The 16,871-nt window shown below is 41.3% G+C and overlaps 2 protein-coding genes and 2 pseudogenes across 2 annotated transcripts in view; 3 read left to right on the top strand and 1 right to left on the bottom strand.

Moving 5' to 3' along the window:
• Nucleotides 1–16,871, top strand: part of LOC132227257 (alpha-2-macroglobulin-like) — a 208,403-nt gene that overhangs the window by 129,933 nt on the left and 61,599 nt on the right. The gene's annotated exons all lie outside the window — the stretch shown is intronic.
• LOC132227259 (small ribosomal subunit protein uS8-like) overlaps nt 1–16,871 on the top strand; it is a 90,266-nt pseudogene that overhangs the window by 16,437 nt on the left and 56,958 nt on the right.
• Nucleotides 4,981–6,201, bottom strand: LOC132225964 (eukaryotic initiation factor 4A-III-like; annotated as a pseudogene).
• The window catches only part of LOC132227261 (alpha-2-macroglobulin-like), a 65,366-nt gene continuing 61,514 nt past the window's right edge, over nt 13,020–16,871 (top strand). The window contains exon 1 of the mRNA XM_059682169.1: nt 13,020–13,196. Coding sequence (XP_059538152.1) covers nt 13,114–13,196 — 83 coding nt within the window. The 5' untranslated portion in view covers nt 13,020–13,113. The remainder of the gene's footprint in view (nt 13,197–16,871) is intronic.

Genomic DNA, 16,871 nt, shown 5'->3' with positions numbered 1-16,871 from the left:
GGTGCCAGAACAACAGAAAGAGGAACAAGGATTAGAAAACCTACTCGAAGAAATAATATCAGAAAACTTCCCTGAGGTGGGGAAGAAAAAAGTCACACAAGCCCAGAGAGTCCCAAACAAGGTGAACCCAAAAAGACCCACACCAAGACACATCATAATTACCATGGCAAATGTTCAGGACAAAGAGAGAATCTTACAGGCTGCAAGAGAGAGACGGAAAGTTACATACAAGGGATCTCCCATTAGATTATCAAATGACTTCTCAACAGAAACACATCAGGCCAGAAAAGAATGGACGCAAATTTACAAAGTGATGCAAAGCAAAGGACTGAATCCAAGAATACTCTATCCAGCAAGGCTATCATTCAAAATTGAAGGGGAAATAAGAAGCTTCACAGACAAAAAAAAGACTAAGGGAGTTTATCACCACCAAGCCAGCAATGCAAGAAATGCTAAAGGGACTGGTGTAAAAAGAAGAAATAAAAAGCTCAGAAAGAAAACAGCCACACACACACACAAAAAGAAATGGCTACAAACAAGTACCTTTCAATAATAACTTTAAACGTAAACGGACTAAATGCTCCAACCAAAAGACATCGAGTGGCTAAATGGATAAAAAAACATGACCCATACATCTGCTGTCTACAAGAAACCCACCTCATTAGAAGGAACTCACACAGACTGAAAGTGAAGGGATGGAAAAATATCTTTCAGGCAAATGGAAAGGAAAAAAAAGCTGGGGTAGCAATACTTATATCGGACAAAATAGACCTCAAAGTGAAGGCCATAACAAGAGATAAGGAAGGCCACTTCATAATACTAAAGGGATCAATACAACAAGAAGATATAACTCTGGTAAACATATATGCACCCAATGCAGGAGAACCCAAATTCATAAAAAAAACTCCTGGAAGATATCAAAGGAGAGATCGACAACAATACAATCATAGTAGGGGACTTAAATACATCACTGACCTCACTGGATAAGTCCGCTAGACAAACAATCAGCAAAGATACAGCAATCCTAAATGACTCACTAGATCAGATGGACTTAATAGACATCTTCAGAACACTTCACCCCAAAGCCAGAGAATATACGTTCTTCTCAGGTGCTCATGGGACATATTCAAAAATAGACCATATATTGGGACACAAGCAAAGTATCCCCAAATTCAAGAAGATTGAAATCATAAAAAGCATCTTCGCAGACCATGATGGCATAATATTAGAAATAAACTACAATAAAAACAACCCAAAATACTCAAACACCTGGAAGCTGAATAGCATGCTATTAAATATTGATTGGGTTACCAATGAGATCAAAGAAGAAATTAAAAACATCCTGGAAACTAATGACAATGAAACACAACAATCCAAAACCTATGGGACACAATAAAAGCAGTCCTAAGAGGGAAGTTTATAGCTCTACAGGCCTATCTCAAAAAACAAGAAAAAATGGTAGTAAATCATCTAACACTACAACTCAAAGAATTAGAAAGACAGCAACAAGAAAACCCCAGAGTGAGCAGAAGGAAGGAGATAATAAAGATTAGAGCAGAAATAAATGACATAGAGACCAAAAAACAATACAGAAAATCAATGAAACCAAGAGCTGGTTCTTTGAAAGGATAAACAAGATTGACAAGTCTCTAGCCACACTCACCAAGAAGCAGAGAGAGAGGACCCAAATCAACAAAATCAGAAATGATAGAGGCGAAATAACAACAGACCCCACAGAAATACAAATGATTGTTAAAAAATACTATGGACAGCTCTACTCCAACAAACTAGACAACCTGGAGGAAATGGACAAATTCCTAGAAAAATACAACATTCCAAAACTCAATCAGGAAGAATCTAAAAACCTCAACAGCCCAATAACTATGGAAGAAATTGAAGCAATCATCAAAAAGCTTCCAGCAAACAAAATCCCAGGACCAGACGGCTTCACAGGGGAGTTTTACCAAACATTCAAGGAAGAACTAAAACCTATCCTCCTCAGACTACTACAAAAAATTCAAGAGGAAGGAACACTTCCAAGCTCATTCTATGAAGCCAGCATCACCCTAATACCAAAACCAGGGAAAGACAACACAATGAAAGAGAATTACAGGCCAATATCCCTCATGAACATAGATGCCAAAATCCTCAACAAAATCTTAGCAAATCGGATCCAGCAGTACATCAGAAAGATCATACACCATGAGCAAGTAGGATTTATCCCAGGGATGCAAGGATGGTACAATATCTGCAAATCAATAAACGTGATACATCACATAAACAAATTGAAAGAAAAAAACCACATGGTCATATCAATTGATGCAGAAAAAGCATTTGACAAAATTCAACACCCATTTTTGATAAAAACTCTCAGTAAGGTGGGAGTAGAAGGATCATACCTCAACATAATAAAAGCCATATATGACAGGCCCACAGCCAGCATCATACTCAATGGACAAAAACTAACACCAATTCCCCTAAGAACAGGAACAAGACAGGGATGCCCCCTCTCACCACTCCTGTTCAACATAGTACTGGAAGTGTTAGCCATTGCAATTAGGCAAGAAGAAGAAATAAAAGGCATCCAAATTGGAAAAGAGGAAGTAAAACTGTCCTTATTTGCAGACGACATGATATTATACATACAAAACCCTAGAGACTCCATCAAAAAGCTACTAGACTTAATACATGAATTTGGCAATGTAGCAGGATACAAAATTAACCCCAAGAAATCTGAGGCATTTCTATACAACAATAGTGAACTTTCAGAAAGAGATATTATAAAAACAATCCCGTTTACCATCGCACCAAAAAAATTAAGCTACCTAGGAATAAACTTAACTAAAGAGGTAAAAGACCTCTACTCAGAAAACTACAGGACGTTGAAAAAAGATATAGAGGAAGACATAAACAGATGGAAGAACATACCGTGTTCATGGATTGGTAGAATCAACATCATCAAAATGTCCATACTACCCAAAGCAATCTATAAATTCAACGCACTTCCCATTAAAATACCAACGGCATACTTCAGAGATCTAGAACGAACTCTCCAAAAATTCATCTGGAATAAAAAAAGACCCCGAATAGCTGCAGCAATCCTGAAAAAGAACAAAGTAGGTGGGATCTCAATACCAGATATCAAATTGTATTACAAAGCCACTGTTCTCAAAACTGCCTGGTACTGGCACAAGAATAGGCATATAGATCAATGGAATAGAATAGAGAGCCCAGAAATCGCCCGAACCAATATGCTCAATTAATATTTGACAAAGGAGGCAAGAACATACAATGGAGCCAAGATAGTCTCTTCAATAAATGGTGTTGGGAAAATTGGACGGGTATATGCAAGAAAATGAAACTAGATCACCAACTTACACCATACACAAAAATAAACTCAAAATGGATAAAGGACTTAAATGTACGACAGGAAACCATAAAAATTCTAGAAGAATCCAAAGGCCACAAAATCTCAGACATATGCCGAAGCAATTTCTTCACTGATACAGCTCCTAGGGCACTTGAAACTAAAGAGAAAATGAACAAATGGGACTACATCAAAATAAAAAGCTTCTGCACAGCAAAAGAAACCATCAACAAAACGAGAAAACCCACTGTGTGGGAAAACATATTTGCCAATGTCATATCTGATAAGGGCCTAATCTCCAAAATTTATAGGGAACTCATACAACTTAACAAACGGAAGATAAACAATCCAATCAAAAAATGGGCAAAGGACCTAAATAGACACCTTTCAAAAGAGGACATTCAGAAAGCCAAGAGACATCTGAAAACATGCTCAAAGTCACTAATCATCTGAGAGATGCAAATCAAAACAACAATGAGGTACCATCTCACACCTGTCAGACTAGCTATCATCAACAAATCAACAAACGACAAGTGCTGGAGAAGATGTGGAGAAAAAGGAACACTTGTGCACTGCTGGTGGGAATGCAGACTGGTGCAGCCACTATGGAAGACAGTATGGAGTTTCCTCAAAAAACTGAAAATGGAACTCCCATTTGACCCTGTGATCCCACTTCTAGGAATATATCCCAAGAAACCAGAAACACCAATCAGAAAGGATATATGCACCCCTATGTTCATAGCAGCACAATTCACCATAGCTAAGATCTGGAAACAGCCTAAGTGCCCATCAGTAGATGAATGGATTAGAAAACTGTGGTACATCTACACGATGGAATACTATGCTGCTCTAAAAAGGAAGGAACTCTTACCATTTGCAACAGCATGGATGGAACTGGAGAGCATTATGCTAAGTGAAATAAGCCAGTCAATGAAGGAAAAATACCACATGATCTCACTCATTCATGGATAATAGAGACCATTATCAACTTTTGAACAATAACACATGCAGAGGCAGAGCTGCCTCAAACAGATTGTCAAACTGCAGCGGGAAGGCCGGGGAGGGTTGGGGGGCAGGAGGTAGGGGGTAAGAGATCAACCAAAGGACTTGTATACATGCATATAAGCATAACCAATGGACATAGGACACTGGGGGATAGGGGAGGCTAGGGGACTGTCTAGGGCGGGGGGGGGGGGGGGGAGTGGACACATATGTAATACCCTTTGTAATACTTTAAGCAATAAAAAATAAATAAATTAAAAAAAACCTTCTAAAAAAAAAAGAAGGTAAAGATACAAATTATGAACAACAAATACACATCTATCAACAAGTGAATCTAAAAATCAAGTGAATAAATAATCTGATGAACAGAATAAACTGGTGAATATAATATAATCAGGGGCATAGAAAAGGAGTGGACTGACTATTCTGGGGGTGGAGGAAAGGGTGTGGGGGGTGCGGGAAGAGACTGGACTAAAATCGTACACATATGGATGAGGACAGTTGGTGGGGGGTGGGGGGGTAAGGACGGAGGGTGGGGTGGGAACCGGGTGGAAGGGAGCTATGGGGGGGGGGGTGGAACAACTGTAATAATCTGAACAGTAAAGATTTAATTAAAAAACAAAAACAGAAACTGCTCTGGACAGTCCTGAGGGGACATCTATCTGCAAGGCGTAGTACTGCTCCATGTCCCGCAGGATGCGGACGTCATGGTCCTTCACGAAGTTGATGGCCACGCCCTTCCGGCCGTACTGCCCCGACCTCCCGATTCTGTGGATGTAGAGCTCCCGGTTGTTGGGCAGGTCGTAGTTGATGACCAGGGACACCTGAGGGACGTCCAGGCCCCGGGCCCAGACGTCGGTGGAGATGAGCACCCGGCTGTTGACGGACCAGAACTCCTTCATGATGGACTCCCGCTCCTTCTGCGGCATGTCCCCATGCATCGACGACACCGTGAAGTTGGCTTCTCTCATTTTCTCCATCAGCCAGTCCACCTTCCTCTTGGTGTTGCAGAAGATGACGGCTTGCGTGATGGTCAGCGTGTCGTAGAGGTCACAGAGAGTGTCAAATTTCCACTCTTCTCTTTCCACTGCCATGAAAAACTGCTTTATGCCTTCCAACGTCAGCTCATCACGCTTCACCAGGATGCGGATGGGGTCCATCATGAACTGGCGGGTCATCTCCAGGATCTCATGGGGCAGCGTGGCGCTGAGGAGCACCACCTGCGTGGCCGGGGGCAGGTACCGGTACACGTCGTAAATCTGTTCTTTGAAACCTTGATTCAGCATCTCATCGGCCTCATCCAAAACCAACATCTTGATCGCATGTGTCCTCAGACTTCTGCGTGGAATCATATCGAAGACACAGCCGGCCACCACGTGCTGCCCGTGGTCCAGCTTCCGGATGTCCTCCCCCACGTGGGTGCCCCCGATGCAGGTGTGACACTGCACCTTCATGTAGTCGCCCAGCGCGAGCAGGCCCTTCTGGATCTGCACGGCCAGCTCTCTCGTGGGGGCCAAGATCAGAGCCTGGGTCTCATGGACCTGGCTGTCCAGACACTGCAGGACGGAAATGCTGAAGGTGGAGGTCTTGCCCGTGCCAGACTAAGCCTGCGCGATGACGTCTCTCCCTCTAATGATCTGCCGGATGGCACGATGCTGGACGGCTGATGGCTTTTCAAACCCGTAGGCGTAGATGCTGCGCAGCAGGTCCTCCCGCAGGCCCATGCTGTCCAACGTGGGAGTCACATCCACTTCCTCGCTGGTCTCGAATTCCACTTGGGTCCGGTCCTCCTCTTTGAGCAGCTGCTTTCACGCGGACCCCAAGTTCGCCATCCTGCGTCTAACAACTAAATTTTAGTTACCAGATATGGATAGATGAAATTCAGCAGTCCCTACCAAGTTGCAACTCACTTATTTTTGGGGTCCAACCCCAGCAGTTCCAGGGGTTCCCAAAGGTGTGGATGGAGTCAGCGAAGAATGAAGGACAGGGGGACAGCGTTCAGTTGATCAGCAGCCTAGCCAGGATCTCTAGCCAGGATCACCAGTCAAGTTCTGTCTACGACAGGGGTGGGCAAACTTTTTGACTCGAGGGCCACAGTGGGTTCTTAAACTGGACCAGAGGGCCGGAACAAAAGCATGGATGGAGTGTTTGTGTGAACTAATATAAATTCAAAGTAAACATCATTACATAAAAGGGTATGGTCTTTTTTTTCAATAGTTTTATTCATTTCAAACAGGCCGGATACGGCCCGAGGGCCATAGTTTGCCCACGGCTGGTCTAGGATCTCCAGCCAAGTTCTGTTTTTATTGTCTTGTTACATCTGTATTTATACCAGTTGATTTTAATCCTGTCAATTTCTATTCCAAAGGTTAGGACGTTTCTTATCTCCATTCCAGGGAGTAAAGATTATATAGCTTAATTGTGATTGTTCATAGTTAAAGTGACTAACTACCCACCTGGCATTTAGTTAAGGGGTTTTATTCCCTCCCTAACTTCAGGGGAAAATTCCTACCTGGGGAAACAACCTTTCTTGGAGGGGTGACCTTGGTTAAAATAAACAGCGCCAAGAAGGTGAGCAAACATATTAAGAACAGTATGCCATATATGCCAGGTCCCTTGAAACATATGCTGTGCAGATGTTTCTTCCCTGCAGCGACTGTGTCAAGCAGCAAGGATGAACCGGCTTCCGGCACACTTGTTGATAGATGTGTATTTGTTGTTCATAATTAGTATCTTTACCTTTTTCTTCTTCTTCCTCTTATCTTAAAGGATACCTTTGAGCATTTCATATAATACTGGTTTGGTGGTGATGAACTCCTTTAGCTTTTCCTTATCTGTGAAGCTCTTTATCTGACCTTCAATCCTGAATGACAGCTTTGCTGGATAAAGTAATCTTGGTTGTAGGTTCTTGGCATTCATCACTTTGAATATTTCTTGCCATTCCCTTCTGGCCTGCATGGTTTCTGTTGAGAAATCAGCTGACAGTCGTACTGGTATTCCCTTGTAGGTAACTGACTGTCTTTCTCTTGCTGTTTTTAAGATTCTCTCTTTGTCTTTTGCTCTTGGCATTTTAATTATGATGTGTCTTGGTGTGGTCCTCTTTGGATTCCTTTTGTTTGGGGTTCTCTGCACTTCCTGGACTTGTAAGTCTATTTCTTTCACCAGGTAGGGGAATTTTTCTGTCATTATTTCTTCAAATAGGTTTTCAATATCTTGCTCTCTCTCATCTTCTGGCACCCCTATAATTCGGATGTTGGTACACTTGAAGCTATCCCAGAGGCTCCTTACACTATCTTCGTATTTTTGGATTCTTTTTTCATTTTGCTTTTCCAGTTGGGTGGTTTTGCTTCTTCGTATTTCAAATCGTTGACTTGATTCTTGCGATCCTCTGGTCTGCTGTTGGAAGTCTGTATAATATTCTTTATTTCAGTCAGTGTATGCTTAATTTCTAGTTGGTCCTTTATCACAACTTCTAGGGTCTCACTAGATTTCTTGAGGGTCTCATTAAGTTTATCGGTGGTTTCTAGAAAATGCTTGAAAAACCTTAAAAGTGTGGTTTTGAACTCTATATCAAGTAGTTGGCTTTCCTCCATTTCTGTCATTTGTGACCTGTTTCTTTGTCTCCGCATTTTTTTATGCTTCGCTGTGTCGATAGAGTGGCTTTCTGTGCTAGGTGTCCTATAGGGCCCAGTGGCTCAGCCTCCCAATTACCTGAGGTAGACACTCTTGGTGCACCCCCTTGTGGGCTTTGTGCACAGTCTTGTTGTAGTTAAGCCTCAATTGTTGTAGGTAACACTGGAAGGGATTGACCTCCAGGCCAATTGGCTGTGAGAATCGGCTGTGTCTGCAGTGAGAGAACTTCTGTGCTGGAGACACCCTTCTGGGGCAAGACTTGCTTCAATGGGGCTTTGGTGCTCACTGAGTCTGCCCCCTGAGTGTGTCCTTTATGGATCTGAGGAGCTTCAATCTGGATGGTCCCACTCTGACCACCGGGCACACTGGCTCCTGGATCTCTAAGGAGGTGCTAATCTAGCCTCTGCTTGTGGCTATCCAGCAAGAGCCAGCTGTGATGCAATGCAAGTTGCCCTGGGGCCTTGGGCCAGCTGCAGTTTGATAGGTAATTATCAGATTGCAAAGGGCCAGGCCTTTCATATGCAAAAGCCTCCATGGATGTCTTGGGCTGGGTGGGGTGGGGTCCCAAGGTATCAATAGTTATGACTGCTCTCAGTCCTGCCCTCAGAGGCCCCCCTTCTCAGTGTCCTGGCAATCGCTGCAAACACCTCCGAGAGAAAGCTGCCCTCAAGTTCTGACCAATGCCAGACAGTCCAGTTTCTCCTGTATGAGTCTGGTTCCCCAGAGACTCACCTAGAACTGGAGCTCAGAGCTTGAGAATCCCTCCCGATTGAAAAAGACAACCGTGTCCTCAGCTGACAGCCCTCTCCGCGTGCGCCTCTGTACCTCTGTATTTTACTTCTGCACTGCACCTCCTCTGAGTCTCAATATGCTTTTCTCTTTCCTTCTAGTTGTAGAATTTCCACTCAGCCAGCCTTCCTGTGGTTCTGGATGATGTCCATTCCGTCTTTTAGTTGTATTTTTGAAGTGGTTGTGCAAGGCAGCAATCTCCGGTGTTTACCTATGCCGCCATCTTGGTTTCTCCTGAAGTTCCATTATTAATAGAATTGGAGAAGGGGTAGTAGGATGCAACAGCAGTTTCTGCTAAAATTATGTGAAACAGGTATTTTCCAAATCAATATTTTTACTTACACTTTTTGATAAACCATATTCTCTCTTTTTTTATATTCTAGTACATCTTTTAAAATCTTGGTCATGACTCAGCGATTATGCTATCATAACCCACTATAATGGTGACCTATAATTTGAGAAGTCTACTGTGTCAAATATGGTAACCAGTATCTACCTGGGTGATTAGGCACTTGAAATGTTGCTGGTCTAAATTGATATGTATTGTAGGTAGAGATCCTGCACCAGATTTCAAAGGCTTAGTACAAAAAATATGTAAAGTATCTCATTAATTTTTATAATGATTAAATGTTGAAATAATATTTTGGATATATTGAGCTAAGTAAAACAATATTAAAATTAATCTGTGTCTTTTTGGTGTGTGTGTGGTTTTTTTTAATTCTTTATTGTTTAAAATATCGCTGCAAGCACCTCCGAGAGAAAGCTGCCCTCGAGTTCCAACCAATGCCAGACAGTCCAGTTTCTCCCGTATGAGTCTGGTTCCCCAGAGACTCGCCTAGAACTGGAGCTCAGAGCTTGAGACTCCCTCCCGATTGAAAAAGACAACTATGTCCTCAGCTGCCAGCCCTCTCCGCATGCGCCTCTGTACCTCTGTATAAGTCTCTTTTTCCCCCCATTGACCTCTCCCCGGCCACCCCCATCCCCCAGCACATGCCCTAACACCCCCCCTCATCTGTATCCATTGGTTATGCTCATATGCATGCATACAAGTCCTTTGGTTGATCTCTTATCCCCTCACCCGTGGCCTTTCCTCATAGGTTGGACAGTCTGTTCAATGCTTCTATGACTCTGGTTCTATTTATGTTGTTCATTACATTCTCACAGAAAGAGAAACTTAAAAAACAATCCCACTTACCATTGCGACAACAAATATTAAGATACCTAGGAATACTACCATTGGCAACAGCATGGATGGACCTGAAGACCATTATGCTAAGCGAAATAAGTCAATCAGAGAAAGATAAATATCACATGATCTCACTCATTTGTGGAATCTAATGAACAACATAAACTGATGAACAAAACAGATCCAGAGACAGAGAAGTATCGATCAGACCGTCAAACTTCAGAGGGTAGGTAGGGTAGGGTGGGGGTAAGGGGGAGAGATCAACCAAAGGACTTGTATGCATGTATATAAGCCTAACCAATGGACACAGATACCAGGGGGGTGAGGGTATGAGTGGGGGGGGGATGGGAAGGTAAGGGGGGGGGGGTAAGACACATATGTAATACCTTAATCAATAAAGAAAATAAAAAATTTTAAAATTTTAAAAAATGATACCTGGGAGTAAATTTAACCAAGAAGGTAAAGGACCTGTACTCAGAAAATTACAGGATGCTGAAAAAAGAGATAGAGGAAGACATAAACAAATGAAAGAATATACCTTGTTCATGAATTGACAGAATAAATGTCATTAAAATGTCCATACTACACAAAGCAATCTGTAGATTCAATGCAATCCCCATTAAAATACCAATGGTTGCCAAAACTGGTTTGGCTCAGTGGATAGAGCGTCAGCCTGCGGACTGAGGGGTCCCAGGTTCGATTCCGGTCAAGGGCATGTACCTGGGTTGCGGGCACATCCCCAGTGGGAGATGTGCAGGAGGCAGCTGATCATGTTTCTCTCCCATCGATGTTTCTAACTCTCTATCTCTCTCCCTTCCTCTCTGTAAAAAATCAATAAAATATATTTAAAATAAAATAAAATACCAGTGGCATACTTCAAAGTCATTGAACAAAATCTCCAAAAATTCATCTGGAATAAAAAAAAAGACCCCGAATAGCTGCAGCAATCTTGAGAAAGAAGAACAAAATTGGAGTGATCACAACAGCAGATATCAAGCTATACTACAAAGCCACTGTTCTCAAAACTGCCTTGTATTGGCACAAGAACAGACATATAGACCAGTGGAACAGAACAGAGAACCCAGAGATTGACCGAAGCCATTATGCTCAATTACTATTTGACAAAGGAGGCAAGAGCATACAATGGAGTCAGGACAGTCTCTTCAATAAATGGTGTTAGGAAAATTGGTCAGATACATGAAAAAAAAAATGAAACTAGATCACCAACATACAACATACACAAAATTAAACTCAAAATGGATAAATAAAAATCCTAGAAGAAGCCATAGGAAGGAAAATAGCAGATATTTTGTCGTAGCAATATCTTTAACGATACAACTCCTACAACAATGAAAACTACAGAGAAAATAAACAAATGGGACTACATCAAAATAAAAAGCCTCTGTACAGCGAAAAAAACCATCAACAAAACAACAAGAAAACCAACTGCATGTGAGAACATATTTGCTAATGTTATCTCTGATAAGGGTTTAATCTCCAAAATTTATAGGGAACTCATACAACTTAACAGAAGGAAGATAATCCAATCAAAAATGGCCAAAGAACCTATTAGACACTTTTTTGAAAGAAGACATCTTTTTGGTGTGTGAAGAAAGAGGGAAAAAGAAATAGAAACATCAATGAGAGAGAATCATTGACTGGCTGCCTCCTACACATGGGCTACAGGGGACGGAGCCCACAACCCAGGCATGTACCCTGACTGGGAATCGAACCGTGACCTCCTGGTTCATAGGTCAATGCTCAACCTCTGAGCCACACTGGTGGGGCTCTTATTGTTTGTTTAATGTGGCTACTAGAAAAAGTAGTTACATAAAAGGTCACATTTATTTCTATTAGACCACACTGCTCTAAACTCTAGATGAAAATGATAAAACCCCTGTGAATATTAATACTTGAATATCCCACAAGTACTTTCTAAAACTAGACTCTATCTTTCCAACTTTCAGTCGCCACCCTGTCCTTCTGTTCCCACCCTGTTTCCTGTTTTACTCAATCAGTTAAAGGCAACACAATTCACTCAGTGACCAGCCAGGAAAATTGAAAAGCACATTCTTCTTTATCAGTCACATTCCTATATTCATTGTATATTATAATTTTACCTTTTAAATATAATATACATCTGTCAACCTCTTTTCCAGCTCATTATGAATACCTTAGTTCAAAATGCCATCATCTCTCGCCTATATAAATGTATCAATGCCCATTCTACCTCCATGATTTTACATGATACCTACCCCGACTAGGCTGTAAAATACTTATTTTAAAAAAAAAACAAATAGTTGGATGAACACATGGATTATGTGATTAAAGATGATAAGGAGCAGCATATTTAAAAGTCAGTAACAAAATGTGTTTGCATAGTTGATGGTAAAGGCAACTGAGATCTTTGTTAGGCACAGTAGGTCCAAGTTCGTTTTTGAGGTCTGGCTACCTCTCCTTTCATCTTTTCACTTTTTTAATACAGGAAAATATTTTCAGTTATCATTCTTCCAGGACTGGCTCTTCATCTGCAATCCACTGATATCCCTAAAGTCAAAAACCTATTCATTGAATCCATTGTCATTTCCATAGAGGACTACTGAATTCTGAAACTGCTTCAACACTTAAGGTAGGCATATGAAACAGAAGACTTGCAGGCTCACTGACTTGCAGGAAAATATCTACTTTGAGCCTGTCCAGTATTGCTTAAATTGTTGTTTCCCTTACAAACTGTTCATGCAAAAGACGTGAGGAATGCCATAAAAAGTGCTGTGGGGAAATGGAAGGAGGGAGTAAAAGAGAGAAGGGATTTAAAAGCCGATTAGCTGCTTTATAGTAAAACCAGAGAAAGTGAGCACTTACAGGAATGTGGGTTTTATCCCTCAAAGAATTCTAGTTAGCCCACCAGGAATTAACCTTGACCCTTTTACTGAAATTAGGCCTCTGGGCGCAATGACCCTTCCAGAGAACATTCAGAGACTTTTAGTTTGTTTAGACATCTGGTGGGGGTGGAACTTCCTATTTGTTCAGAGAGCAACAGAAAGCCTGGTTGCTCTGAGGAAGGCTTGAGACCAGACCAACTACAGGGACTCAGGCACAATACAGTCTGGTCTCTCAGGTCCCTTCTCCCAGCAGCATGGAGAAGAACAAACTCCATCCAAGTCTTATTGTCCTTTTCCTGGTCTTCCTGCCTGCAGATGCCTCAGTTTCTGGACAACCGTGAGTTTCCCATAGAGCATAAACTTAAAGAGTCCTTTTCTTCCTTTTTTTTCTGCTTTGAATTGAAATACTCTGTGGAACAAACATATATATATATATATATATATATATATATATATATATATATATATATATGTATGTATGTGTGTGTGTGTGTGTGTGTGTGTGAATATATATATGCACATACACATACACATATATATGTTTTAAACTCTTGCTTGGTTCATTAAAATGCACTTTTAAGAGTTAAAAAAAGAATTCTTTCCTTTATTTTAGATTCTTCTTTATATCATTCATTTGTCTTCCTTATGAAACTGTCACCTTCTTATCTCTAAGGTCTCTTTCAATGATGATATTTTATGAATCTGGTTTATTCATTCTTTACTTTTTCTTAACTATTTATTTTTTTCAAATTCTCTGGAACTCTGAATTTCTAAATTATCCATGAATATACTAGGACTTTCTAAGGGGCATTAAAAATGGATAGTTTTAATGGAATCAGCTTTCAGATTCTCACATTCATATTGATCTGCTGGAGACCGTGCTATTTATCCTTCCTCACCTTTCCTTTCTTAATTACCCGTCTTCCACTTTATGAGAGAAAAACAAATCTCTCCCTCAGTCAAATGTTAGCTACTGTGGAGCATTGTCCTGGGGTATAAAAATCTTCAGGGTGCCAAAGAAAGGAACAATTTGAAATACTGATGTTGATTTTTGAGAAATCAAAGGATTCTAAGGAAAGGGTGAAAAAATCCTTTAGTAGATCATGTGGTGACAATTTTTTTGTTTCAACAAAACTGAAGGTAGACCTAAAGGAAATAACCAGCTGACAGATGATTAGAAGCAATTCTTTCTTTTTTTAAACAAATTGGTGTTGCTTTATTCTATTTTAAAATATATGTGTTGATTTCAGAGAGGAAGAAAAAGGAAGAGAGGGATAGAAACAATGATGAGAGAGAGTCATCAATCAGCTGCCTCCTGCACACCCCCACTGCAGTTCAAGCCTGCAACCTGACATATGTCCTGATCAGGAATCTAACTGTGACCTCCTGGTTCATAGGTCAATGCTCAACCACTGAGCCATGCCGGCTGGGTGAAGCAATTCTTGATAACAGGGCACGGGGTGATTTCTAGCATCTAATGTAGAAGATTTACAAGAACTGGTAATAAGGATATAATTGTTTTATCTGTATATACTTACTTATATATGAATAATTTTTCATGGCAAATCTATACAAACCAAAAATAGCAACAGAATTAATGTTAGACCTTTCTTAATTCTTGCAACAAGGAATACCCATTCATAGATACATTTAAAAAACACATCATTCTTTTAAAGATGTGCTTCAAAATTCTTTTTATGTTATATCTAATATGTATGCATTATACAGTGGAGCCTTGACTTACGAGTGTACTGACTAACGAGTTTTTCGAGATAGGAGCCATCTCTCGGCCGATTTTTTGCTTTGAGTTGAGTTGCGAGCTAAAATTCGGGTTATGAGCCAGCTTCAGATACTCCACCGCTAGTTGGCGCAGCGAACGTCACAGTGATTTGACATAAGAATAATTTGAGTTATGAGCTCCGTCAGGGAACGAATTAAACTCGTAAGTCAAGGCCCCACTGTAATTTACAATATATTAATTTATTTTGATATATTTTGTTATATGAGTAAGACCTTTGAAAATAACTGAATCCAGAAGAAAATGATCAATATTTACAACTTTAGAGTCACATTACATTTAAAAGAAGAGTTAAATTTACATAGGAAAAGGGGAAAGATGTTAAATTTCTGATCAATAAAACAAAAATATTTTGATTTTTTTAAAATATGTTTAAAATTTGTATTGATTTCAGAAAGGAAGAGAGAGGGAGAGAGGGATAGAAACATCAATGATGAGAGACAGTCATTGATCAGCTGCCTCCTACACGCCCCTTACTGAGGATCAAGCCTGGAAACCCAGGCATATGCCCTGACCAGGAATTGAACTGTGACCTCCTGGATCATGGGTCGACACTCAACCACTGAGCCACACCAGCTGAGCATTGATTTATTTTTAAAATAAGTTATATTGGGTATCTTATTTCTATGATATTTAAAATTCCATGAAAAACTTATACAAGAATATGTTTTATCTTAAAATATCATCATAATGCCCAGCGGCTGTGGCACAGTGGTTGAGCATAGACCTATAAATCAGGAGGTCATGGTTAGATTTCCTGATAAGGGCACATGCCCAGGTTACAGGCTCAATGTTTTCTTGAACATATGTAAGGACTGGATGCTGTTTAAAAATTATTATGAGTTTTGGGAGAAACCAAGATGGCGGCATAGGTTAACGCCGGAGATTGCTGCCCTCGAACAACCACTTCAGAGATATAACTAAAGGACAGAATGGACATCATCCAGAACCACAGGAAGGCTGGCTGAGTGGAAATTCTACAACTAGGAGGAAAGAGAATATCATACCCAGACTCAGAGGAGGCACAGTGCTGAAGTGAAATACTCAGGTGCGGAGTGCGCACGCGGAGCGGGCTGGCGGCGGAGGGCGCGGTTGTTGTTTTCAATCGGGAGGGAGTTTCAGACTCTGAGCTCCAGATCCGGGCGAGTCTCTGGGGACCAAGACTCAAACGGGAGAAGCGGGACTGTCTGGCTTCGGTCTGAACTCGAAGGCAGCTTTCTCTCCGAGGTTTGCAGCCATTGCTGGGACTCTGAGAGGCAGAGCCCCTGGGGAAGGAACTGAGAGCAGCCATAACTGCTCGCTTCGCCCGCCCTGTAGATCCCCGGGGACCCGCCCCGCCCAAGCCCTGCACAGAACCATTTGCTGGATAGCCTCAGGCAAATGCTACATTAGCATCGCCCTAGAGATCCAGCACAGAAGCCCTCCCACTGCAGACACAGCGGACTCTCATAGCCAGTTAGCCTGGAGGTCAAATCACCCCCGGTATTGCCGACATCAATCAAGGCTTAAAGGCAAAAAGACTGTGCACAAAGACCACTAGGGGGTGTACCAAGAAAGCATAAAAAATGCGGAGACAAAGAAACAGAACAAAATTGTCAATGGAGGATATTGAGTTCAGAACCACACTTTTAAGGTCTCTTAAGAACTGTCTAGAAGCTGCCGATAAACTTAGTAAGGCCCTCGAAAAGACTGGTGAGACCGCCGATAAATGTAGTGAGATCCTCAAGAAATCTAATGAGACCGTCGATGTTGTGATAAAGAACCAACTAGAAATTAAGCATACACTGACTGAAATAAAGAATATTATACAGACACCCAACAGCAGACCAGAGGAGCGCAAGAATCAAGTCAAAGATTCGAAATGCGAAGAAGCAAAAAACACCCAACTGGAAAAGCAAAATGAAAAAAGAATCCAAAAATGTGAGGATAGTGTAAGGAGCCTCTGGGACAGCTTCAAGCGTACCAACATCAGAATTATAGGGGTGCCAGAAGATGAGAGAGAGCAAGATATTGAAAACCTATTTAAAGAAATAATGACAGAAAACTTCCCCCACCTGGTGAAAGAAATAGACCTACAGGTCCAGGAAGCGCAGAGAACCCCAAACAAAAGGAATCCAAAGAGGACCACACCAAGACACATCATAATTAAAATGCCAAGAGCAAAAGACAAAGAGAGAATCTTAAAAGCAGCAAGAGAAAGAAACCCAGTTACCT

The sequence above is a fragment of the Myotis daubentonii genome, chromosome 2, assembly GCF_963259705.1.
Source record: "Myotis daubentonii chromosome 2, mMyoDau2.1, whole genome shotgun sequence".
Taxonomy (NCBI): domain Eukaryota; kingdom Metazoa; phylum Chordata; class Mammalia; order Chiroptera; family Vespertilionidae; genus Myotis; species Myotis daubentonii.
This window is presented reverse-complemented; position numbering and strand designations above follow the sequence as displayed.